Consider the following 25865-nt stretch of genomic DNA (forward strand, 5'->3'; position numbering starts at 1 on the left):
TCTGTAAAGCGAGAGCAGGGCTGCTCCCACCTGCTTCAGACAGACAATGAAGGCAAAGGTCTTAGCCTCCCTATGCCGGAAATCTCTGGAACTCAACTTCCCTCCTGCAAGCTCATCTCCACATGGTCTGGGCTGCCAAGGGGCAGAGCCACGTGCAAGCCCAGCTCGGAAGGCCAGTGCTCATTAGAAGCACATGCCCACTCTGGCACTCTGGGGGTGACTGCTGGCTGTGCTGCGGATTGCTGCAAGCAGACTACTGAGCTATACAGATGTAAAGACAAAGGAAGGCCCAGAGCACCTCTATGGGAATGTCCACATGTCACACTTCACTGACACAAAACCTTAGGCTGTGCCTCTGTTCAACTGTGACGAGGCTGCCTAGGTTAATGAAAGAAACCTTACACACGCAGATTCATTGTGTTATGAGAAAAACAGCACGGCAGGTCAGAGTCTGAGCTTTGAAGCATGAGGTAAGGTCTCTGGAACGTCAGGTTTGCTGGAAAGACAGGCAGAGCACCACAGGGTGTGTCTGAGGATCACTGCCTGTGCCTGTCACAGCCAAGATGCAAGATACAAAAGCCTTTCAGGCCTTAGTCCTATCATGACCACCCCCATCCCCTCCATCTCTCTCACTCCATGTGCCCCTCCTCCCTCTGCCCCTCCCCCATCTTTACAGGGATGATTTATAGCCTGCTCTAATAGCCTCCCAAAGGTCTTCAGAAAAGGAAGGATGCACTGGTTCTGTCCTTCCCAGGTATCCTGTGACATTCTGGGTGCTAAACACGACCATGCTGATATGATTTTAAGTTCATTTCACGGTCACCATTTTGTAAATTACATGCAAAAATTCACTCATAAACGTATGTTTGATAAGAATTCAGGAGGCCACACATTCATAAAGATGCACAGAACTTTTGCTTTATGAAGGCAATGCAAACAGTATACAATCTGTGCCCACCCAGCCGGCTGCCTTTGTGCATTTACACTGGGGACACCAGAATGTGCACAGGTGACCATGCTGGCCAATGTCAGTCACAGGCTCAAGGATAAACCATGTGAAGCAGCAGGTGGGTGTGAGCATCCCGAGGACAGTCATCTGCCTGTGAACTCTGACTCACCATGCTGTCACCCCAGGAGCTGCACCCCTCGAGGAAGCAGGTCTAGACAAAAACAGTGCTTCCCAAGTCAAGATGTGCATGTCTACAGTGTGACATCTGAACACCTAGGACCTAGGGCTGCACAGAGTATATGGCTTTTCTGGCCTTCCCCAAGAGGAAGCGGCAAACATCTCTTTATTCTCCGACCCCTGTGATGGATTACATTTCAGATTCATCCTCAGGCAGCCACCCCTAACCTGGTGAGGCTGCAGCATAGGACCATAGAAAGAACAGCTGCCTCTAGCCCAAGCTCTGCCTGTCACGTGACAGCGAAGGATCACATTCACGCTGGTTCCTTACTTTCTGATCTGCAGAGAAAGCCACAGCAACAAAAGCAGCCTTCACTGAGCCTGATCACTCTCAGAACTGCCGAGACTGGGAAGGACACACACGTGTGCATGCGCACGCACACCACACAATCACCTGTAACTGATCACTCTCAGAACTGCCGAGACTGGGAAGGACACACACGTGTGCATGCGCACGCACACCACACAATCACCTGTAACTGATCACTCTCAGAACTGCCGAGACTGGGAAGGACACACACGTGCGCATGCGCACGCACACCACACAATCACCTGTAACTGATCACTCTCAGAGCACTGCCGAGACTGGGAAGGACACACACGTATGCATGCGCACGCACACCACACAATCACCTGTAACATCAGGAGGCACACCCACGCTGCATAGCTATATGCTGAGATTATTTTACTCAGAAAGCCAGGCTGCTATTTTCCTATGAAAATTGGAGATTTTCATCTGCTGATAAACTTAAATTTTCTAAAATGTATTATGGATAAGGAAATTGAGGGCTGGGGGCTAAAAAAGGAACAGGGCTTATACAGTTCAACTACACAAGGCTCTCTGGCACCACACAAAACAGGGACACGACAGAAGAATCCAGCTGCACTAATCTCAGCAAACACTTAAGATACATGGAGGAAACAGAAATCCACCCCCTGACCACTCCCTTCTTCCAGCACGCAGTGACAGAGCACTGGCTCCGTCATACACCAGCTTAGTGACTCGAGATGGACACAGAATGGCCTTGACAAAGCAGCCTGCACAGTGTGTGCCGGGTGTGTGTGAGGTCCAGCAGGGGAAGCCTTCCGTCGGGGCTAGCTACCAGCTAACTGCTCCCAACTAAAAATCTGACTCAGGAGTCCAGATCAGGCCTTGCACACTCAGAGAAGAGCACACAGGGGGAGCTGGGGCGGGTGCTCCATAATGAGAGGCACCACTGGGGGCGAGGAATCAGAGCCTGAGATAATGAAACACCTTGTATCTTTCCAAAGAGGTGAATCATTTTCTTTTAGGTGTCAAATGAATAGCCAAATGTATCACAATCAAAATCTATCATGGAAAAAGCCAGACAGGCACTCACTTCAAATGAGAAGTGGCCTTAACGATGCTGGAGCTAGGGACACTGAGTCACTGGTGTCTAAAGGACACACACTCCCCCACAGCTTCTCTGAGCATTACGAGTTCTAACAAGCTGCAAGTTCACCAGTTTCTAAACACATTTAAGCTCTAGCACATCACGCAGACCTCCTTAACTCTGAAAACCAGTTTATCAGCCTCTCTGCAGAAGCTAGGCTCTGGGAAATGAACCCTGACAGAACTATGTCCCCACCGCTTCAGCCCCACCTTTGCTTTCAGTAGGCAGAGTGCATCTCCAATAGCTGGAGGACCTGGGCACCATCAGAAACCCTTCCAGGAAGATAACTGCCCAGTAGCCTCCCACAAAGTAAGACTGAGTTTACCTGTCTCTTTCTACCTATCGTCAGAGTGCAGACTGAACTCCAAAACATGGAGGCACTAGCTCTGAGGCCAAAGCGAAAGCCACTGCTTTAGTTTTGCTCCAGCTACTAAGGTGTAGAGGTTGCAGGCATTAAAACAAAGAGACATGGATTATGGAAAGCCAGAGGTGGTAAGAACCAAGCTTTTACCCCGGGGGGGGGGGCAATGGGAGAGGTGGAGAGAAGTTCGCAGCCCCCTGCACAACCCTGAACACACCCACTTTGTCGAAGCCCTAGGCTTGGGCCCTTTGGAACCCACCCGTGACCTCCAGACCCAGGACTTACCGGACACATTGAGAGAGGCCCCGGCATCAATGACCCCACTGTTAGGCCGCACGCAGTACCTGCGCGGCGCTGTGGTCTTCACTTTAAAACACACATTTCTGTCTGTTGGGTTGCCAAGTTTCAGGTTGGTGGTGACGACATCAGTGAAGGGACCTAAGTGGAGAGAGAGACAACCGGTTAGGGTCCTGTGAGGAAAGTTTAGGAGACAGAATGGCTTGGCAGCAGTGATAAGAGCTAGAGTGTGTGAGGAGCCGTCGCTGCCATGTTACAGAAAGGAACACAGCTCAGAAGACAGCAGGCCTGTACCAATGACAGGGTCTAGGACCAGACGGCCCAAATCCAACAATAGTTATTTGTGCTCAATGTGTGCTTCCACAGAAGTCCAACGAAATCTGGCAGAAAACTATATGAAGGCCCAGGCATGGGTCCCCAGTGTACCAGGTGGCAGGTGGCAAGTGACCTCTGGGGGTAGGACTCTATCGAGAGGAAATGCCTAACAGTGTAACTGCAGAGAAGCTGGACTCATTCCGAGCCTTGCTAGCAGCTCTAAGCTCAGGCTCCTGCGAAGCCTAGAGTGGAGTTCTGTGGCCCTGGGCTATTGTTTATTACTATTACTTATTCATTTCCTCCTTTATTAGATTTTTTAATTAAAGAAGTAAAACATGCTTCTTAAAACAAACCAAACAATGAAAGATGTATGCAGAGAAGTTAATAAGCTTCATCTGTGCCTGTGGTAACTAATATCAACCATGTGGGAGCTCATACCACCATCTAGACTTAGTAGCAATGTACATGGTACAGTCCGCACAACTGCTTCTCACTGGCTAATCAGTGGACACCTGATCACTAGGCTTATGGGGGTGGGGGTATCAGATCAGGAGAGGTGAACTGCAAGACCTCTTGTCACGTGCACATGTACGTCTGTGTTAATGCCTGTGTGTTGCTATGGAGCAAATCCAGGGACCCGTACATGTCCAGCCCCTAAATTATATACTCAGCCCTCGATCATTTCAAGTTCACCTATTTTCAACACGAGAGCCACATCTTTGTTTCCTATAGGCAGGCTTTTCAGTTCCGCCTTCATGTTTATAAGGAAGCAGAGGAGGGAAGTGTGTTTCCGTGGTTACAAAGAATATCTACTGGCTCACCTGTCCTGTCAGGAGACCCGACAGACTCTCAAAGGTGTGCTTCCTCAGCTGCTGAGGGCAGGGTCACCCTTTGTCCATCTCCGCTCCTCGCACTGTGTCTGGACACAGTAAAGGTCTCAAGACACATGCACCAAGAGAAAAACTACTCACAGATTATTTCCAGAAAAATGACTGCCTTAGGCTGGCTTCCACTGAGGTACTCAAAGTATGAAGGAACAACTAAATACAGGCTTAGCTTAAACACAAATGGTGGACGGAGATGGAGAGGCTTTAGTCCAAAACCAAGCACACTGCAGCAGTGCACCTACAAGGGAGCACTGATCATCCATACGGGACAGATGTGCACATTAGGGGACACTCTGAACATCAGACAGTTTTCATATTGTGGATGCACATTCTGAAGTCCCAAATACCTGCTGCATCTCACTGTGCAAAACACACCCTCCCTGTCAGCCTCTTGACATGGCTATTCAGCTCACCTCCCTTCACATGCGGCAACCAGCCACAGTCATCCAACTTCAGGTCTCTCAACCATACAGCAACTGCGGGCTGGAAGTCAAGCGCTGTCTCAATACAGGGACCCAGGTAGGTGGCCTTGGCTGTAGCACCTGCTGTTCCATCAGTCTCTCCTCCACTGACCCTGTGGCTCCATTTCCCTGCTCTATATAGCATGGGGGACCACGGGGATGCATGCCTGTGCTGCAGCACACGCAACAAGACGACTGGACCACCCTCTTCTCATTTCACGGGTAACATCTTTGAGATCCAAAGGCCTGAAGAGGATGCCTCCATCTGCCTACCTTTCAGGAGGCCCTGCTCTGGCTCTAGGAACCAGGCTGAAAGCCAGGAAGGGAACTAACCACCTCGCTACCCAGCTGGGAAAGCATGGGAGGCAGCTAACCTGTGCCCAGAAGGTTGACAGCCACAGGGAGTCACAGCTGAGTGCTGACAAGACACCACCCTTGCAACCAGTTCTTGGCCTCTAGGGAGAAACGAGACACTTAGTGCTGAGAACGTCCAGGGGCTTATGGGAATTCTACCTTACCCCACCTCCTTTACACGCTGGCTGACTCATGGAAAGATGGGAAGGTTGATCCCCCTTTACCTAAGGTGGAAATCACTGCAAGTAAGCAAAGTCTATAAAAAGGAGAGCTAAAAACAGCTTTGGTTTTCTAGGGCCAAAGAAAGTGGTAAGCCTTAGAAGCCTGCATGGGTACAACTTGCCAGGCATGTATTTCACAAAATACGCCAACACTGCTCTGAGAGTGCAGGTGTTCAAGACAGCCAGGGTACGGGGGGGGGGGGGGGGGAGGAACAAAGTCACCCCTGAAAGGGCCTGTTTCCAACATCAATAGGCCTACAGGAAAAGGGCCAGGCATAGTGGGTCATTTGGGAGGATAGAGGCAGGATCAGAAGTTGAAGGTTATCACCTTTTGGTACATGGCAGGTTCTAAGCCAATCTGGGATGAGTCCTGTCTCAAAAACAAAAAAGACAGACATACAGAGTGGTCATCTGAGCATAGCCCAGTAACTTCCAAAGGAGTGGGCTGTAGAGCTTTCTGAGGAGCTCTGCTGCGAGAGCCCGAAACACCAGCACACCAGTCACGTGACAGACCCGACCACACACAGAGACCTCACGGAGAGCAGAACACTTAAGATGACTGCCCCAGCTCCTAGTGTCTTCCCCCTCTGCTGCCATAAAGCTGGGCCAGGAAGTCCAGGGGCAGAATTCACCGACCTCTTCTAGGACTCTATCCATGAGCCACGTCCCAGTGAGCAGCACGTGGTGGCCAGCTCTCCGGGCCCGCCTATTATGTGGCAATCTAAATGGTGTTTCAATTTACACGAATCACATAAAAGACGGTCTAAATTATTAAAAGACAAGCAATATTGGTAACAGTGAGTGGGATAAAACAAGCGGTATTTCTCCCTCAACACCCCGCCTTGGGTCTGGGCGTTAATTTGTAGCGCTCTAGAGGGAGCCATGCTGGAGATAGATGCAGCGCAGACATTACTGCACAGCTAGAGCAGCAAAGTCTCATGGGTAAAAACCAAGGCAATCCTCCTCGCCCCACTCAGGGCAATTTACTCCAAGAATTTTATTGAAAATAAATTCGATTTGAGTAATTACAGAAGATAAACCATGTTAGTGTTCTCCTTTCTCCTGTACTAATGAATTAGAACACACAAAAACCTCAATAAAAATGATGTGAAGGCTTGTGAGCGTCACTCAGATTTTCCTAGTCGCTTTCATTTCATCAAACTGCCATTCCCATTAAAGCATTATGTAAAAAATGGGATTTACTCCACAACATGCATAGTTATTGCCAATGAATTTAAGCATTGCTTATAAAATACAAAGCCAATTTTACAAACAAAACCTTCAAAAGTTAAGGTTTTTCTTTTCCTTTTAAAAGATGAAAAAAAAAAATGATGTGTGCCTCTAGAGCTGGAACACACTGCCTCCTTTAATTACTTTCTTCTGTGTCACCCATCCCTTGGTCCAGATGTCTGTGTGAAATTAGGAATGACACATCTCCAGCATGAACGAGCAGAGAAGCAACCCCAACCTGAAGTAAATTCCCGAAGTGCTTTGACATTTTTCCTTCTATGTCACAGGCGGAATGGGTTCTTCCTTCCCATTACAGCTGTGTGCACCTGCAAGCATTTATTCTGGTTGAAGAAGATGCTCATGAGACAGCATTAACTAACAGAATATGAACTCCTCCACTTGTTCTTGGAGGGACTAGATCCAGCAAAGCACGGCATAAACCACCCCGCACCCTCCCAAGGTCCTACGGCTTCCCTCGCTGTCTTTGTAAAATTACTTAAGAATGTAAGATCTGGATTCCACTTGTTTAAAAAAGCAAAGAACACAGACACAAAAGAAATACGAGTGTTCACAAAAGTAAACAGTGAGGAAGGGGTCCTTCTGTTGCAGGTCACAGGATACAAGCTCAGACTTACAGTCTTATCTTGAAGTTCAAGGGAGAAGGTAAATCACAGTTCCAGGTGCTGAGGATCTCCCCAGAAACAGCAAGATTCAAGTCAGGCAGCGGTGGCTCACATGTGCAATCCCAGAGGCTGAGGCAGAAGGACGACGAGTTCAAGCCAGCCCGAGCTACGGGACGGGACACACAAAAAGAAAATTCCAGACTTCAGAATGAGGTGAAGTCCTGTTTCAGGGAAAAAAAAAAAAAAACAACCAAAAAACAGGACAAGACAAGAAAGCTGAACAAGTTGCCAATCAGGAAATGTCCAGGGAACATCTAAGCGCTCCCCCAACCTTTGCAAGGTCTGAGCACTTTGCAGTGCCCAGTGCCCAGAGAGCATCACTGACACAGAACTCCTCCTGTTGGCCCAAACTCCAGCTTCACAACACAGCAGCTAAAGAGTTCCCATCTGGCAACTGTAAAGGCCACAGTGAAAAGTTCAGGAACTCGGGGCCCAGCTGGGTCTTTCTCACCTGCAGACTTAAGCATGTCTCAGGATTCTGTTTGCTAAGTGGCAAGACTATGTGTTGAAGAGGCAAAGAAGGCATTTTATTCTTAACCCACAATTCACTTGTACTAGAAAATAAAGATTAACAATGTCTAAAACAGCCAGGTATAATGGTTCACATCTTTAGTCCCAGCACTCATGAGGCAGAGGTAGGAGAATCTCTTTGAGTAAGTTCAAGGCCATCCTGGTCTACAGAGTAAGTTCCAGGCCAGCCAAGACTATATAATGAGATCCTGTTTCTCAATGAATAAAATAAGTAGATACTAGAGTCCTGGAAGGTAACATGGAAGGAAACCTAAACGACCTGGGACTTGGGAGACTTTTCAGGAAAATAAGCGTGATGGAACCCATGGAAGAAAGAAGTGCCAAGCTGGACTTCATTAAAATTTCAAACCTGTGGGCTGGGCTGAGGTTCTGCAGAAGTGCACTATTATCTAACACTCAAAAAGCCCTGAGTCCCATCCCCAGCACTAAAAAATCAAATAAATGAAAATAAAAACATCTGCTCTGCAAAAGGCTGGAAGGACAAGTCCGCTTCGGAACTATCTACAGGAGGGCTATCTAAAGAAGATACACCTGATAAAGGATTATCTGTCGAACGTACGGAAAACTAAAACCCAACAATCAGAAAATGTGTCATATGGTTTAAAAACGGACAGAAGAGATGCAGACATCTCACCAAAGATGGGCAGAGGGTGAGGGGTACATGGGGCAATGCTCACCACTTACTCTTAGGAAAATGCAGGCTGGAAACACCATGGCAGGTCACCACTTTGCTTCCCAACACAGCTGAAGTCAGTGCAGCCACTTGAAGAGGCAGCCAGGTTGTTTCTTTTCTTCTCATGGTGCTATTCAGAATTGAACTGAGGGCCTCACACATGCTAGGCAAGGGCTCTTGCATGGAGCTGTACCCCCCGCCCTGGTCCAGTAGGTGTTTCTTACAAAACCAAGCACAGTCTCCTTATCCGAGCCGGGCATCACTCTCCTTGGTGAAGTGGAGACTCAACAGCCTCACCACAGACAAAACCAAGCCCTTCAGAAGGTAGAGACAGTAAAATATAGTGCATCCACACAGATGGACAACAGTCACTAAAATAAAAGTAATCAAGCCATGAAAAGGTATGGCAGGACCCTAAATTCATATTCTAAGTGATGGTCACCACGTGGCGTTCTAGAAAGGGCAAAACACAAAGATGGTAAATGGGTCCTAAGCTGACAGCGAGGAAGTGGGGCAGTGAGGACCTATCAGCTGCCAGCAGAGCCCAGGACAGGCAATGGGTTTGGGAACTCAGCAGTAGGGAGCTGTTCTGTTGAGAGCCCCAACCTGCACAGTCTTCCATGAACTACAACTATCCATACAAGAGTTCACCTGAATGTCCAGTTCCAACCAGCACTGGTACAGACAGCCAGGGATGAGTTGCCAATGCTCTGTTTTCCACAAACATCACTGCTCTTCCTCTTCTGGAGCTCACTAGTTTATGAATGCACTTCCTTCCTGTGTAGTCCATCTCCTGGTGTGGCTCCAAGCCTTTGGAATGCACACTGCACGTGCTGCCACATGAGTTCCACGCCAAGCTAACATGCAACCTACCCGGTCTCAGCCTTCCAGACGGAAGCTTCCATTATTCGCTTGGGTGCAACGCTGCAACTCCCCTCTCCATGACCCTCTAAACAATAAGTGGGCACGTTCACTTCAACCCTACAGAGAGCCTTCAGGCAGAAGCAAGACTTTTGGTGGATGCTGTTGGGACAATAAAACAGTCCTTGAGGTCTCAATACAATAGACTCTGTACATGGGAAATATATTAAAATTGGGAGACACAGATCTTCTGAAGTCAAATTTGCTGCTTCTACTTATTCTGTCACAGTCCATTCTCACCAAGTACCAAGGCCTGCCACCTGCCTTCCCTTCCTGACTGTAGTGCCATACTTGTTCCTCTAGAATGGAAACCACAAATCACATGATGTTGTCCCCTGATCATAGCTGGTGGTCAGTACATAGTGTAGTTCCATGAGCAGGGTAGGCCACTCAGCAAGGCTTGAAGAAGAGGACCACGCAGAGATGCAAAGGCTGAATTCTTTGCCAGATGTCCCCTGGAATGTGGCTTGCTCTTCAACCTCACCATCTCCCCCACAGGACCCACTGTGCATGTTTGCTTCCGTTTTCACGAACTGACTGCATCCGTTGTCACACCCAGGTCTAGAACAGGGTACCACCAGTAGCAAAAGGGTTGGATGAATGGACAGGCCAGCGTAAGCTTTTCCATGGTGCTGAGTATGCTGCTAACAGCACCAAATCTGAAGTTCCCCTAAGTGTGCACTGCTCTCGCAAACGGGTGTGTGTCAATAATGCTCTGGTTAGGGCTGTTCCGTTTTTTAAAACTTCCCTTGCTTCAAAAATACAAAGAGCGAGCAGGCTTAGTGGATTAAGGAGCAGATGCCTATAATCATAGCTCAAGGGAGGCTGAGGCAGAAGGATCAAGAGCTTAAGGTCAGCCTGGGCTACATAGTAAGACCTCGCTCAGAGTTGAGAGCGTAGGGAGGAAGGTCAAGAGGTCATATAACATGTTCAGAAAAGACCAGCTCTTCAACAACCATGAACCCTCCAAGAAGTCCTTGTTTTTCCCAAGTCTATCCTCCTAATCTCACACATTAACTCAATGCTTTGGAAACAAAACCAAATCACTGTAACCAGTATGTTTTTAACAGCACAGGCTGAAGCCCAATCCTATGGTTCTCATTTTGAAATAATCACAAGAAAATCACAAGAAAAAATAAAGAATCCTGCATATAGATAAAAGATTGTTCCAAAGAAGTTTTAGACCCAAAGTATTCTAAACTAATAAAGCATCCTCTCCAACATCCTCATGAGACAGGTGGCTGCGGAGAAACATCACACCCATTATTACAGCCGAGGAATCAACACCCAGGGCTGTCACTGACAGCGACATCAAAGAGGCCAAGGGCCAGCTTGGCAGAAGATGACAACCCCCTACTGGCAGCTCACTGATTCCTAGCTTCTGAGTCCCTTAAACTGCCTGTCAAGGAGTCCTCCACAGGTGGGAAAACTGGAGTCTACGAGCACTCTCCTAGCTTAAGAATCCAATGACCAAAGATGCTAAGGCATGCTGTGGGACAATAAATGGTCTATACCCTGTCACTTGTATTTTAATAAAACGCTGATTGGCCAGTAGCCAGGCAAGAAGTATAGGCAGGGCAACCAGGCAGGAAGTAGAGGCAGGGCGACGAGAACAGAAGAATTCTGAGAAGAGAAAAGATGCAGTCTGTAGTCATCACCCAGACACAGAGCAAGCAGGATGAGAACGCCTCACTGATGAAGGTACTAAGCCACGTGGCTAGTATAGACAAGAATTACGGGCTAATTTAAGATGTAAGAATGAGTTAATAAGAAGCCTGAGCTAATAGGCCAACCAGTTTATGATTAATGTAGCCCTTTGTGTGTTTCTTTGGGGCTGAATGGTTGCAGAACCGAGCAAGACAGAAACCTCTGTCAACAAGGACAGGCCTGAGATCAGTCTCAAGAAGGCACCTAGAAAACATGGGATGCTATGCACGAAGGACAGCCCAGGAAACAAAGCAGCGCCAAGGCTTTGGACTATAGGAGGGTTCTCGTGTGTACAATATGCACCACATTTCTCTGAAGGGATATGACACAGCGATGGGAAAGGATGAACTGGATCTGTATTGCAACTGCTGTGTCTGAAAAGCACAAAGGGCACCTGACTCACAGCTCGTTGATACAGAGAACATGGAAAGAGACCATACTAAACTCCGGTGAGTAAGGAAAAGCAGGAAGTATAGGCTGGCAGACAGGGAGCAAAAACAGACCTAAATTACTCATTAAGTTTCATCTATCTCATTACAGAAAGGTTTAAATTAAGGTTGGTGCCCCTATGCTATGTCTGGCGCTTATTCAACTATGTGGCTATTTCTGTTTCTACATAAAGAAAGCTCCTGTAGCCAGACATGATAGCACACACCTTTAATCCCAACACTTGGGAGGCAGAAGCAGGTGGACCTCTTGTGAGTCTGAGGCCAGCCTGGGCTACACAGTGACACCCAGAATAACAGGGAAGACTGTACACAGCTCTGCAAACTGGCTCTTGCCCAGAATACCGTGGGCACTGTCCTAATCCATGAGCTGTCAGTTATATAATTTATACAAATCAAAGTTACAGCTTAGAATATGCTCAGCCCAGCACTGGTCTCAGTAACTCAGCTGTGACAGAAGTTGTTTTCAGATCAGGAAACTCCATCACTTACCAAACAGGACGCTGCTCAGAGGATGTGGTAGGTCACCCCGGTAATCACAGCACTTGGGAGGCTGAAGCAGGATAATGCTATGAGTTCCAAGCCAGCCTTGGCTACAAATGACACACACACAGAACCTCCCTGTGATATTCTGGGTTTTCTTCCATGTAAAGCTCGCTGCCCATGTACAGCACAGCCCTTTACACTTCCTTACGACATCCAGAAGGGCAGAGCCGATGCAAGCAGAATTTTATATACCTATCCCAAAGAGAGCTTAGAAACCAAATGTTCCAATCCACAATCTTTACCACATCAACTAACAAACATCCTACAAGCTTTCTCTACCTAAAAGACCAAAATCCACGATCAGAGTGACTATAGAGAGCAAGCCATTTTCCATAAAGACAGTCTATGTACACAGAGGAGCCAGCTGAGGGGCACCCAGCACAGGGGCAGGAGTGACGCCAAGGCAGGGGCCCCTACTTCTCTGGGTTGCAGCTACTGCAATGCAAATAATGTTTCACAGCAGTATTAACCTCAGTTACAGGACTCCCCCATGTGGCCCCCTCTTTGGTACAGACACAGCTCATGGAGGACATGGGTGGCCTCTGTGTCTCTGCTCATCTCACCACTGTTAAGAAGGGCTGCAAATAGTTGGTGGCTTAGGGTAGACTGTAGTCTGGTTTCCCTGCCACTGAAGACCCTACGCAGCTATTCCCGTGAGAGGAGATTCTGATGGAAATACCATCCCTGCTTTGGGAGGCAAGCTCATTCTTCAAGGCTCTGCTCAAATACCCGCTATTTTAGAAGGCATGGGGAATCCCTACAGCCAGGGAGTACTCCTTTCTACTTCACCATAACGAGCTGACTTCTACAGGGATGTCTACAGCCCAGCCCTAGCTTCCAGGTTTCCAGGCCCACTAACCATTTCCCATCTCTCCTGGCATATTTCCTTACATTTGCACTTGCCACACCTACCCAACCTGCCTGAGACCCACTATGCCCACGCTGCCCCTCTGCCAAGTCGGCTCTTAGCTTCCCTATTTAGTTGTCAGCAGATCCTGGGGCTCCACCCTCAAGACAGTCAGAACCCAAGTACCTCTCATCTTTCTCTCATTGTTGCTACTCTGGTCCACCATACCTGTCTTTCTTGTTCAGAAGCCTAGATCACCACAAGAGTCATGGGGTTCCCATGTGTAGTCCAAATTACCAGATACATCAGCCAGACCATTTTAATAACAAATGTTTAAAAGCCCTCCTCATTTCCACCACAGCACAATCCCAACTCTCAGGTAGTCTCCCTGTCTGTGCCCTTACGAGCTCATCTTGCCTCGCTATCACTCAAGGCACAAGGCTGCTGCCCTTGACCTCAGGTACTCATTGTCACCTGCCTTGCACTTGTCATTCCCAGAGTCTAGAATGTTCTTCCCACAAATGGCTCATATTTACACATCAGTTGTATACATTCAACCTCTCAGGTCACGTGTAACCAACCTCAGTAAAGTGGCTCCCCCAATGCCCTATCTAAATTGGAGCCCAGGGGTCAGAATCCAGCTCAAGGCAAGGGCACATGCATAGAAATGGCCCCAAATTGCATCCCCAGAACCACAAAATCTTTTAAATATTTTAAAATGTAAAAATAAAACACATTTTTTAATTTTTAAAATAAAACACATGACTAAAAATAAGTGAAACATATAAATAAAAAGAGCTGTTCCCAAACCCTTTAACTCACGTCTATCTTCATTCAACATTACTTCCACCTCGTTGGAAGATAAACTCTAAGGATTCCCAGTTTTTCCTCCCTCAATGTGCAGAGGCACATTGCAGGCAGCAGGAAATGACTAACAATGGTGCAGGCTCTAGACTCTCAGGTGAGAGAGATAAGCACAACTGCCTCCCACCCAGAAGACTGGAGACAGTAAGCACACGGGGGATCATTCCAGGGTTCACCCAGAAGACTGGAGACAGTAAGCACACAGGGGGATCACTCCAGGGTTCACCCAGAAGACTGGAGACAGAAAACACATAGGGGGATCACTCCAGGACCCACCCAGGCACACTGAAGGGCCATTCCAGGGCTTACCTGGAACAAAGAATAATGTCTGCAACTGAGACCAACATGATGTATGTATCTCCTCTGCTCTTGTGGCCCAAGCCTGAGTCTATTATAATAGCCTTAAGGCCTACAGTAAGCTCTTCAAACTAGCTTACATTATTCTCCTATCACAGCTGGTAGGCAAAGCAAGTTTGAGGGAGCCAAGAAATGTTTTTAAAACAGAGAAGTCCCAAGGTCACATTTCATTTAAGAAGAATTTTCTGTTAGCTCAGGCAGGTAATGACAGGCAACCAAGAAGGCTGAGGTAGGAGGGTAGGAAGTTCAGACCTGCCTGGGCAGCTTAGTGACACTCTTGTCTCAAAATAAAGTCACCCTTCCCCCACAGCAAAGGGCTAGGTATGCAGCTCAGTGGTAGAGGACCTGCCTAACAAGCATGAGGTCCTGAGTTGATTCCCAGCACTAGAAAAATGAAAGTCCACTGACTGTATACACAACAGTTCAAAATATGACAGAGGCAGGTGGGGCGGGGGCATGCTACCGCATCAATCCTGCAGGGTGTGTGCAGTTAGCAGGCTAGAGAGTTAATGATTTAAATGGCTTCACAGGTGTGAGAACAAGAAGAAGGGAAATAAATGATGTTTGCCTAGCTGGACAAAGGACACTCCCAAGACACAGGAATACGTTCAAGGGTGAGAGGGTAAATCACTGAGGAAAGGTGGAACAAGTTAAGTATAAGGTTTCCATGACAACGAGGTTGGCAGGAGGTCTAGCCAGCCAAAAGAGCCAAAGGGCCTCCTGGAGATGCATAGCAGGCAGGATATTGTGTAGAAAGAGCTGAAGGTATTATTAATGGGTAACACAAGAAAGGCAGGACAAGGGAAGCCTAAAGCCAGAATCCTGATAAATGGAAATAGAGGTACCAGTAAAAGACCAGGAAGAGGCCAGCAAGCACGAGAAAAATCAAGGACAGGTCAGGCATCACAGAGAGAAACCTGATGATGGAGGAGGTTCTCAGAGTAGTAAAGACAGGAACGCAGAGGCAAAGAGAAGACACGAAGCTGCATCTCAGACTCAACTGTATCCGCAGCTGGCGTGAAGGAAGATTAGCTAAGTGAGGATGGGGGAGGAAGGCTCTCTTCAGGGAAGACCATGCCACAGGTGCCTCTGGGACAAAGATGGAGGAGACAGGAGAGAGGACAGGAGAGGCCAGGGGAAGAACCAGGAAGCTAACTAATGAGCAGGAAGTACATGTGTTGGTGAGGGGGCATCTTGTGCCCTTGACGTAGGGAGAAGTCCCGGGCTTTCCTGAAAACACTGTGTCCAGTCACTGGGCTGCACATAGCAGGAGGCTCGGGGAGGAGAGAGGCAGCTGACTCTGACATGAACATCAAGGAAAACACGTGGTGACTTGTATAGTCTGGTGCTTTAGAGTCTGCAAGGGGACCGTGGAGCAGCGAAGCAGTTATAGAGCCTCAGAACTGAGGAGGAAGGAGTGTTGAGGAAGGAAGGTGGTGTGTGCAAAAGTCCTGTGGCCAAGAAGAACAAAGGCTGGAGAGGGAGACAACACTAGTCAGAGGGAGTGACAGCTGGGCATCTATCTCCCTGCTGAAGGATCTAATCTCTATCCTCCTGGCCATGGGCCAGATCTGCATTTCTGGAAGCTGTACCAATGTGGACAAAAAGACAGGTCTCAGACTGTTAGGAGGCCATAGTCTGCCAGAGGAAAGCAAGCCCACCACAAACAGAACAAGATGGAGGGGGCCCATGGCAGTCACAGCCTCTCTAGGCTGCTTGACCATGTAAATGTGACTGCTACTCCATGAGCTAGCAGGCAGAGAGGAGGGCAGGGAGAATCAACCCAGGGCATGAATGGTACAGAGGAAGGAACACCCAAACACCACGACAGGGGTTAAACACCCACTATACATGTGACACGACGGGGTGCATCTCAAGCTTCCCTGGACTCGCCACATGCTTTCATCCACCCAGGACACACCTCAAACAGAACCTTAAGTTGCCCTCTACCCATAGGAGAGATGTCACTAGCTACAAGGCGACTCACCCTGCCCAGCTTCTCTGCCCAAGGCTAGCACACAGGACAGAAAGCTCACGGCTCAGCCAAGAAAGGGCTGTGCAGCACCTGGAAGGAATATTTAGTCCTAAAATGTTTTCTGGGTACACACTCACCTCTCCTGATTCACACTTCGCCAGTCTCTGCAAGCTGAGGCAACCTCTACCGCGCATGAACTCTGCTGAGCCACCCAAGAAGTGGGCGGAACCACAGCTTGCTTCTGGGGAGGCAGAGCTATAGAATGCCACAGAACCTGAGAGATCACAAGAAAGCTACCAACTTCCTTAGAGCCTAAGGGTCAGAAGATGAAATGACATTAGATTACCCTGGTCTCTTCCCTTGTTGGACATCTGAGGGCAGACAGGTCACCAGCCACTGCTGGAGTCACCTTGAAACTCTGGGTGGAGTTCCTGCTGTGATTCAGAATGCAGGTGGGATAAACTTGTGCCCAAAATGCCCCCATCAGTACTCAAAGGACATGGACTTCATGGACTACACCTTTCTCGAGCGGATTAGTCCAGACTATCTACCCAGTGAAGGCAAGCAGGCTAGTCTTCGTACATAAAAATTAAAAAGTGCTAGGACCTTCAAGATGAAAGGAGGAAATCACCCTGCTGGTCATTCGCACTTCAACATGGCTGTAAACCTGTCACCTCTCTCTGCAGAACCAAGCCTGCTTGAAGTACCAAGGGTGGGGGATACATTTTAAATATCCCTTTAAATTTCATATGAGACAATCAATTTTAAATAGTGGATATTTACTCTTAATATTTTCTATAAATAACAAACATTTTCTTGTGAGAGTATATATTTTATCAGCAGCACTGACTCCAGACACCCCTTTCAAGGGGGGTGTCCGGAAGCACCCGTGAGGGCGTTCCCAGTCAATAACAGCTTCTCTTTAAAAGGTGCACTTAGCATTTTGAAGAAAATGGAAATTTCAGGAAGTATTTTATTACCACACCATTTTTTTTTTAAGATAATCTTGGAATGACTGTCAACTTCAGTGGCTCTGCTTCCAGAGCTCGGCTTCCCGAGCCACTCTTGTTTCTGAGGTGGCTGCCCAGGTCCCTAGGTAAGGGCTTCAAAGAACTGGTGAACAAGGGCCAAAGCCATCAGGGTGTGATGTACTGACAATGGCCTGAAAGGGCCTGAAATGACAGAAAACGAGGGAGCTGCTGAAAACCATAATGCAACTTTGTTTTAGCACAATTCAAGGCTTTTATTTTATGAAAGACTCCAAGGCAAGCTCATCCTGACTAATGGAACTCGCACTCTGTGTTCATCTTCTGTCATCTTGCTGACAGCACTGCTTCTCCTGGACAGGGTCATCTTCAGATGGCAAGATTTTTACCAAGGGAAGGGACAGATGAAGCAGTCTTCACCTTAGAAGTCCAGTCTCTGTTCTGACACTCTCCGTGGCACCTGAGTGCCTACCAAGGGACATACTCCCTTGCTCCGCCCCTAATTTTCAACTACTTAGCCTAAGACTGCAGGCGCAAAATCCATCTTTTTGGAAGAGAGACACCATCTAAGAGTAATAAATAAAAGATGGTGTTAATGCCGCTTAGGAGTCGTCTCTTAATAAGCATCAGTTCAGACTAATTACTTCGATAAATCAACATGCGGATGAAAAGTTATTAGGGAATTACCAGGCTGCCCGCCACAAGTCCTCACGGAGATGCTGCCTGGCCTTCCAAGTGCAAGGCCAAGGACTGCCAAATGATTTTAATAAAAAGAAGCAGAGAAGAGAAAGTTACCTTCTAGTTCACACTTTTTCTCCGAGGGATAAGGTTTCACAAATAAACAGTACTATCAATGAAGATTTAAGTTTGACTCGAGCCTAGTAAACTTAATGCCACTAGCTTTTTTGATGAGCAAACTGATTAATAATTGAACACATGAAGATGATCTACTCAGGATGGATTTAAACCACACGGCCATCAGAAAGCCTTTACCAGGCTGCTGACATTTTGTTGCACTGGTGCGGGAGAATTGTCTGTATTCTGTCAACCATATTTTAATAAAACACTGATTGGCCAGGCAGGCAGTATAGGCAGGAAAGCCAGACAGGAAGTAGGGGTGGAGCAAAGAGACTGGGAGTTTTCTGGGACACAGGAAGCTCTCTCGCCACTCCTGCACAGACCACCGAAGAGGCAACATGTAAGCTGTCACACTGAGAAAGGTACTGAGCCCATGTGGCTAAAATAGATAAAGATAATGGGGTAACATAAGTTACAAGGACTAATAAGGAGCCTGACCTAATGGGCCAATCAGTTTATAACCTTATGGAGTCCTGTGTGTGATTTTCTTTTTGGTTTGCCGGCTGTAGGGTACCAGGCGGGACAGAAACCCCAACAAGCCGGCCCTCATGTTACATATGACGCCCAGACGTGGATAACTGAATCCACACAAAGCTTGAGAAAGCTTGGGATCGAATAGAGTAAAGCATGTTTTCTTGGTAGCAGCAATTTCTCAGGTCTACTTTGCTTGCTAGAGGCAAGCAAGCGCTCTCATCTGAGAGAGGCTTCCTGACTCAGTTTTAGCTACAAAACTTTGCAGCACTTTAAAGAGGTCCTGTCACAAAACACTTAAATGTTGTTGATGACAAGCTGAACGCATTCTTTTCAGTTTTCAGCTGTAGCAGGAGAAAAGCTGTGCTGTTTTAAAATGTCGGCTATCTGGGCTGTCCTGCCAGGGCAAACTCTGACTCTTTCGGACTGGGACAGGCAGTCCGACTGAGTGTGGTCTGTGAGCAGAATGCTGCAGCTTGCTGGCAAGGACCTTGAAACGCCATAGAGTTGTGGCAGTGAACACAGCTCTGGCTGGTATCTCAGCTATGAGACTGGAGAGCTGGGGAGTGGGTTGGATCTAGCCGTCAAAGCCACTGCTCTCCATATTGCTTAGTAAATTAAAGGCTCATGTGGTCAGAAAAAGAGAGATAAACAGTAAAGAGAGATTCAAAGATGAAGAAAACCTCTAAATGGTTTACAGTGTGTTAAAAATATATGCAGGCTAAAAGGTTAAAGTCATTAAAAATAAAAAATAAAGAAAGGGAGAAATAGGGTGTGGTGGTACACACCTTTAATCCCAATGTCTGGGAGGCAGAGGCATATTGACCTCTGTGACTTCAAGGGACAGAGGTAGAGATTGACCTCTGTGACTTCAAGGTGTGGTAGTACACACCTTTAATCCCAATGCCTGGGAGGCAGAGACAGACAGATCTCTGTGAGTTCAAGGTGTGGTAGCAAACACCTTTAATCCCAGCACTGGAGAGGTAGAGACAGGCAGATCTCTGAGTTCAAGGACAGCCTGGTCTACAGAGTTATTCCAGGACAAAGATATACAGAGAACCAGTCTCAAAAAGTAAAAATAAAAATAAAAGAAATAGAGGTTAAAATAAAGCCATCATAAAGATGGAAAATATACAGAGAATCTTGATACTGTATGCTATTATGCTCTCTTTGGATTGTTTGAATGCTGAGGAAGGAGCAACAGTTGCTAAAAGACTTTTGTTTATAAATGCTGCTGAACTAACCCAAGATAGGTATTTTGAAAATACCTTGGCTTCAAAACTGAAGTCAAAAGGTATGTTACTTTCGAGAAGAGATTCTGCTTTTGTTTCCACAGAAAATGAGAGGCTATGGATTTATTCAGAGTTAAGAAAAATCATCTTTGACCAAGGGAGACCACCTGAGAAATCTCCGACAGAAACAGGTGGCCCAGATGACAGAGTTCTACATCCAGAACTGATTCAAGACTGCAGCCTGCGATGATCAAGACTCCCAGGATACTTCAGTCAGGACTTGATTATAACTCTAAATTTTCTTTAGGTCCCCATAAGATCATCAGCGCCCCCAACCAGTAGGAAGTAGCCTGAAATACTACGCCCACATTCCCAACAAATGGACTATGGGTATTTTTCTTTGTTTAAAAAAAAAAAAGAGGGAAATGGTGCGGGAGAATTGTCTGTATTCTGTCAACCATATTTTAATAAAACACTGATTGGCCAGGCAGGCAGTATAGGCAGGAAAGCCAGACAGGAAGTAGGGGTGGAGCAAAGAGACTGGGAGTTTTCTGGGACACAGGAAGCTCTCTCGCCACTCCTGCACAGACCACCGAAGAGGCAACATGTAAGCTGTCACACTGAGAAAGGTACTGAGCCCATGTGGCTAAAATAGATAAAGATAATGGGGTAACATAAGTTACAAGGACTAATAAGGAGCCTGACCTAATGGGCCAATCAGTTTATAACCTTATGGAGTCCTGTGTGTGATTTTCTTTTTGGTTTGCTGGCTGTAGGGTACCAGGCGGGACAGAAACCCCAACAAGCCGGCCCTCATGTTACATTGCACTGTGCAGCACAGTCTGAGGCCACAGCAGACGGGATCCACTGCATGGGAGCCTGTTTTCAATTTCACCCATCTTGTATCACACAACAACCTGACGACCTGAATCTGTTCTCTCCACACAAAAGACAGTGTCTATAGCCGGGTGGTGGTGGCACACGCCTTTAATCCCAACACTCGGGAGGCAGAGGCAGGCGGATCTCTGTGAGTTCGAGGCCAGCCTGGTCTACAAGAGCTAGTTCCAGGACAGGCGCCAAAGCCACAGAGAAACCCTGTCTCGAAAAACAAAAAAACAAAACAAAACAAAAACAAAACAAAACTAAACTAAAAGACAGTGTCTATCCACAAGTTTGGAATGCTCAAGTACCCAAGTCACAAACGCTGTTGCTACTAACTTCTCAGAGGCCTCCAGCTTAGTGGCAGAACCAGGCAAGGAGGAGTCGAATCCACAACCAGCCGGTGCCTCATGCCAGTGAGGTACTTAGCAGTCATTCCCAGCTACCACTACAAATATAAAAGGGCGGGGGAGGCTTGACTCCTGGACAATGACCCAAATACACAAGACACCACTTACCAGAGGAGATCTGATGGGACAGGAAAGACAAACAGCCTTGAGAGGATGGACGCAGACACGTCAGAGCTCCCAGGGGGATGTAAGTAGCAGCAGGCCCTGGAAGGTCGGGCAGGGAGAAAGGTAGACCACAAAGAGAACACTCCTTCCACAGGCCTCTGAAGCCTTTCACTCTCTTAGGAGCTGCCCTGGCCTGAAGAAGCATCTGCAGACTTCATAAAAATCAGGGGTCTTGGAAAACCCTACACACCCCACGTCTTCCCATCCTCCTGTCTCCTCTGACTGTTGAATGCAGGGCAGTGCAACATGATCCACAGAACTATAGGAATCTGTGTGTATATGCCCATGTGTGTGCATATGCACATATGTGTGTGTGTGTGTAATGTGTGTGTGTGCTATGAGATAACCTTCTATATGCTGTAAGTTTTATTTCCAATGGTTAATGAAGGAGTTTCTTTGGTCTATAGCAAGGCAGAAAGAACAATGCTAGGTGGAAACGCCAAATTGAAAATACAGGGAGAAAGAAGGACAGAGTCGAGGGAAATATGAGCCAACTGCTCAAGAAGCAAGATGCCAGCAGACTGGTAAAAGCCACGTGGCAATGTATAGATTAATAGAAATGGGCTAATTTAAATGCAAGAGCTAGTTAGTAATAAGCCTGAACTATAGGCTAAGCAGTTTATAATTAATATTAAGCCTCTGAGTGATTATTTAGAAGTGGCAGAGGGACGGGCCAGGACAAAAAAAGAAATCTCCATTTACATGCATGTGTGCATATGCATATATGTATGTACATGTATGTGCACATATGTATGTATACATGTATACATGTATATTGTGTGGTTCTGGGAATCAAACCAAAGGGTTTTATACCACTGACTGACATCACACTCCCACCCTTTTTAGGTTTGGTTTTATTTTGTTTATATGTTTTCTAGAGACGTCGTCCAACTTGATCTTGAATCTGCAATCTCCCTGCCTTAGCTTCCAGGGTACTTGGATTATCGGTGTGTGTCATCATGTACAGCCTATAACGTATTTAAATTTAACATACCACACAAAATCCCCGAGACAATGCAAATACTAAATACCACACTATCATCTTCAACTGCAGTAAAAGTCTGAGGATCCCCAGAAAACAAGGGCTTTGATTAGCTCGCAAGTGTAATCTAGTAAGAGGAACTGCAGAAACCAGAGTCCTTATTCTCAACAACACGAAGGATACCAGTTAAGTGTTAAGGGAAGGTTCTCACCCTTAACACAAGGAGCTAACCACTGGGCCTCTCATTTTATTGTCTCAACACCCAGCTTAAAGCAAACTAACCAAGAAACTAAATACCCCAGCTGGCACCACCCACAATCCCAGCACCAGGGAGCTAAGGCAGAACATCCGCTCACTCCAGATCTGCCTGAAGGGCACAGTAAGTAAGACTTCATCTCTAAGAGACAAGGGCTCTGTGCTAACACCGCACGGATGATGCTCACAAAGCCTGTCGGAACCCCACGCATCCCTGGATGCTTCCAGAGTGAGGACATTCGGACACCAAACTTCTGGACCATCTCCCTGGCAACTAGTGGTGTTGGCTGAAGAGGTGTCACCTTCTTAGCACAGCCATCAATTCAAGGGCAAGAGGAGTAAGGTAGCAGTCCAAGGTCACACACAGGCAACTGAAAGAAGGGGAACATGACTGTCTCCTTTCCGGATCACATACCAGAGGATGTGGTAGGGGCGCTTGGGGCTTCAAGGCTCAACCCAAGGGAGGCCCAACAAGTCATCACACAGTCTCAACCTGGTGAGTGTGCAAGCCCGACTCCTGCAGACTAGCCAATCCTGGCCTTTCATTCTGTGCCACACCTCCTAACCACGCCATTCCCAAGAAGCAAGCACCCCAGTTTTTGGATCTCTATGCAACCACCGGCCACATCTAGAACACCCCCACCCACTCCCACCATGTTGTTACTGAACCTTTGTAACCAGCTTCAGTGACACTCCCCATGCTCCAGGCTGCACTGTCCCACCATGCTCTCCCATCTGGACCATCTCATCTGTCCCTTCTTTCCCAGGGTGGAAAGGGTGGGTGAGTGAAGCCAAGGAAGAACAGGCGAACACAACCAACCAGACTTGGAATTTTCCTGGACCAATGAGCCGAGTTAGGGGAGGCAGAGCTGGGCTCCTGAATGAAGAACTCCGGGCAACCCCAGGGAAGCCAATGACTTACCGTACCCACTTTGGCTACTTGGCTTTCAGTCTCTTCCACGGAACCCAGAGACCACCACAGAAAGTCAAAGAGGTCCCTCAATGAAGTTAGAGCCTGACATCCCCGAAGTTGAAAATGTGTTTAAGTAAGAATGCATTCAATCTACCTCACCTTTCTGAACATCACAGCTGACCTCAGCGTGCTCCAGACTTACATCGGCCCAGAAGTCGATGGAACCAGCTAGCACAAAGCCCGTTTTATAATAATCTATTAGTCAAATATTTGTGAAGCTGGTAATCCCAGCAGGAGGGCCACCTCAAGGTCAAGCCTGGGGCCATTTCAAGGTCAAGCCTGAACTACGCGGGAGGGCCCAGTAGATCAAAGCACTGGCTGTACAAAACTGGAGCTCAAAATTCAATCCCTGACACCCACGTAAAGGGCAGAGAAATGGCTCCTGCGAACTGTCTGGTGACCGCTACACGTTCACTGCGGCACACATGCCCCCACAGAGAATAAATAAAGGCAAAATAAAATAAGTAAGCACACATGTTAATGACCTTACATGTGTGCACACACACCACACGGAGATGGACGCCTTGTAGCGATGACAGGATCCAAACACACGGAGGCATTGACGGTCATAACTGGAGGCTGCAGCTCACTGCTGCATAGCCACAGGGAGAATCACATGACACCAAATTCCAAAAAGCTGCTACCAAACGACACCACCCCTCACCAGCACCAGGTGATCCTGGTAAGAGGGGGGCTTCTGGCAACTAGAATCCACATTAACGGGATATTTTTATTTTAAAATTTTTCGTGTACGTTGTCTGTGTGTTTGTACAACTTGCGGGAGTCAGTTCTCCCCTTGCATAACGTGGGTCTCAGAAATTGAATTCAAGTCGTCAGCCTTGGTAGCAAGCGCCATAACTGCTGGGCCAGTGTTAGGCTTCCTGAAGTTGTTTTGGGCTTAACTGGACGGCCTCTGCTTCCTCGTGCAGTGATGACTCAGTAAACAGCCGCAGCTCTGAAGCGTTTCCCGGGAGTCTGTGGGCACAACGGCTAAAGGTGTCAAACTTCTGAAACCAGAATTCAAATGTCCTTATGTGCCAACCGGGTAAGAGCCGGACACTGCTTCCCAACGGTGGAGAAACGGGTGACTCTCCAGCACCCCAACCGTGAGCACCTGCTGTAGGCTACATACGGGGATACTGGGCGATCACACCAGCCAACCTAAAGTCCACCTCCGTAGAGTCTAGCTTCACTCTTTCCTTCAGAGCGCTTACCACCGTCTGCCACCATCTTGCTCACTGGTGTGGTGAGCTTTATAGGCCTCCAGTGCCCACTATGGTGGCTCAAAACATACCAAGAGGGTAGGGACGGGCCAGACATGGCCCCTGTTGCCTCATGACCCTTAAACTTGGTGAGTGTACATATACACATATATAAACACGTGTGTATGTATGTGTACACATATATACGTAAATGTATGTATACACACTATAACATGCATATTCTGTGCATATAGTTGTATAATGTGCACCTTTTTATTCACGTGTGCATGCTTACATGTGTAAAGTGAACCTTTACACACAAATGTATACAGAAAGTGTATGAACTACCCAGAAAGTGTACACGGGACTCCTGGGCTGTTGTTGGCTGCCCCGGGGGAGGGGGAGAGGACGAGAAGGGGACTCAGGCGGACTCCATGCACTGACTCCACATGCATGCATTAGGCGCCTGGTGCATGCGGGGTCTCCGGTGGACAGTGTCCTGCCCTCAGGGCGCGTCCCTTCCGGCGCCGGGCGCTGAGTGACAGCTCCCGGGCCGGCTGCCCGCTTACCTCGGAACTTGAGCTCATGCTGTGGCTCGAGGCTCAGGACCTGCTCCACCTTCGCCATGGTCCTCCCCGTCGGGGGCGGCGGCGCGGGCGGGGGGCGGCGGCCTGGGCGGCGGGGCGCAGGGGCGGAGGGCGAGGCCGCGGTACCCGGCGAGCTTACGGCACGCACGCACGTATGCACGCACGTCCCGACGCATGCACGCACTACGTATGCACGCTGTAGCGGCCGGCCCGGCAGCGGCCAGAGGCTCCGGCGGCGAAAGGGAGAGTGCGCATGCGCATGGTATCTGGGGCACCGCGCAGGCACTGCCCGGACCGGGGAGGGCGGAGCTTCCGCGCCAGGGGGCGTGGCCTCACGCGGTTTGGGAGGAGGGGCAGTCTCTAGTGAGTCTGTTTAGTTAGAGCCTGCGGGGAGAACTGTTGTTAAGTGCTTTACTTAATAATAATAATTAACAAGAATAAACTTCCACTTTCTTCCCGCACGTGTGGTGCCAGACTCTGCTGAGCCTGAATATAATAAAGTACTTATTATTCTTACAAACACGATGTTTATGGGTTAGTGATATGTGCTAGGCCTTGTGACAGTTCATAAATAACAATTATAAATAT

At 47.8% G+C, this 25865-nt stretch overlaps 1 protein-coding gene across 4 annotated transcripts in view; it reads right to left on the reverse strand.

Moving 5' to 3' along the window:
• Vapb (VAMP associated protein B and C) overlaps positions 1-25416 on the reverse strand; it is a 41252-nt gene extending 15836 nt beyond the window's left edge. The window contains exons 1-4 of one of the 4 annotated variants that reach the window (XM_048441242.2): positions 5826-5852; positions 5297-5377; positions 4875-4944; positions 3248-3400 (exon numbers count right to left, since the gene is read on the reverse strand). In XM_048441242.2, coding sequence (XP_048297199.1) covers positions 3248-3400; positions 4875-4944; positions 5297-5377; positions 5826-5837 — 316 coding nt within the window. In that variant the 5' untranslated portion in view covers positions 5838-5852. Of the gene's footprint in view, positions 1-3247; positions 3401-4874; positions 4945-5296; positions 5378-5825; positions 5853-21221; positions 21318-23978; positions 24464-25259 lie in introns of those variants that run through there. The other 3 variants (XM_048441243.3, XM_085696936.2, XM_048441244.3) reach the window with 3 other exon arrangements.
• Between the last annotated feature and the right edge of the window lie 449 nt (positions 25417-25865).

Source organism: Myodes glareolus, chromosome 10 (assembly GCF_982192425.1).
Source record: "Myodes glareolus chromosome 10, mMyoGla1.1, whole genome shotgun sequence".
In the NCBI taxonomy this organism is placed as follows: domain Eukaryota; kingdom Metazoa; phylum Chordata; class Mammalia; order Rodentia; family Cricetidae; genus Myodes; species Myodes glareolus.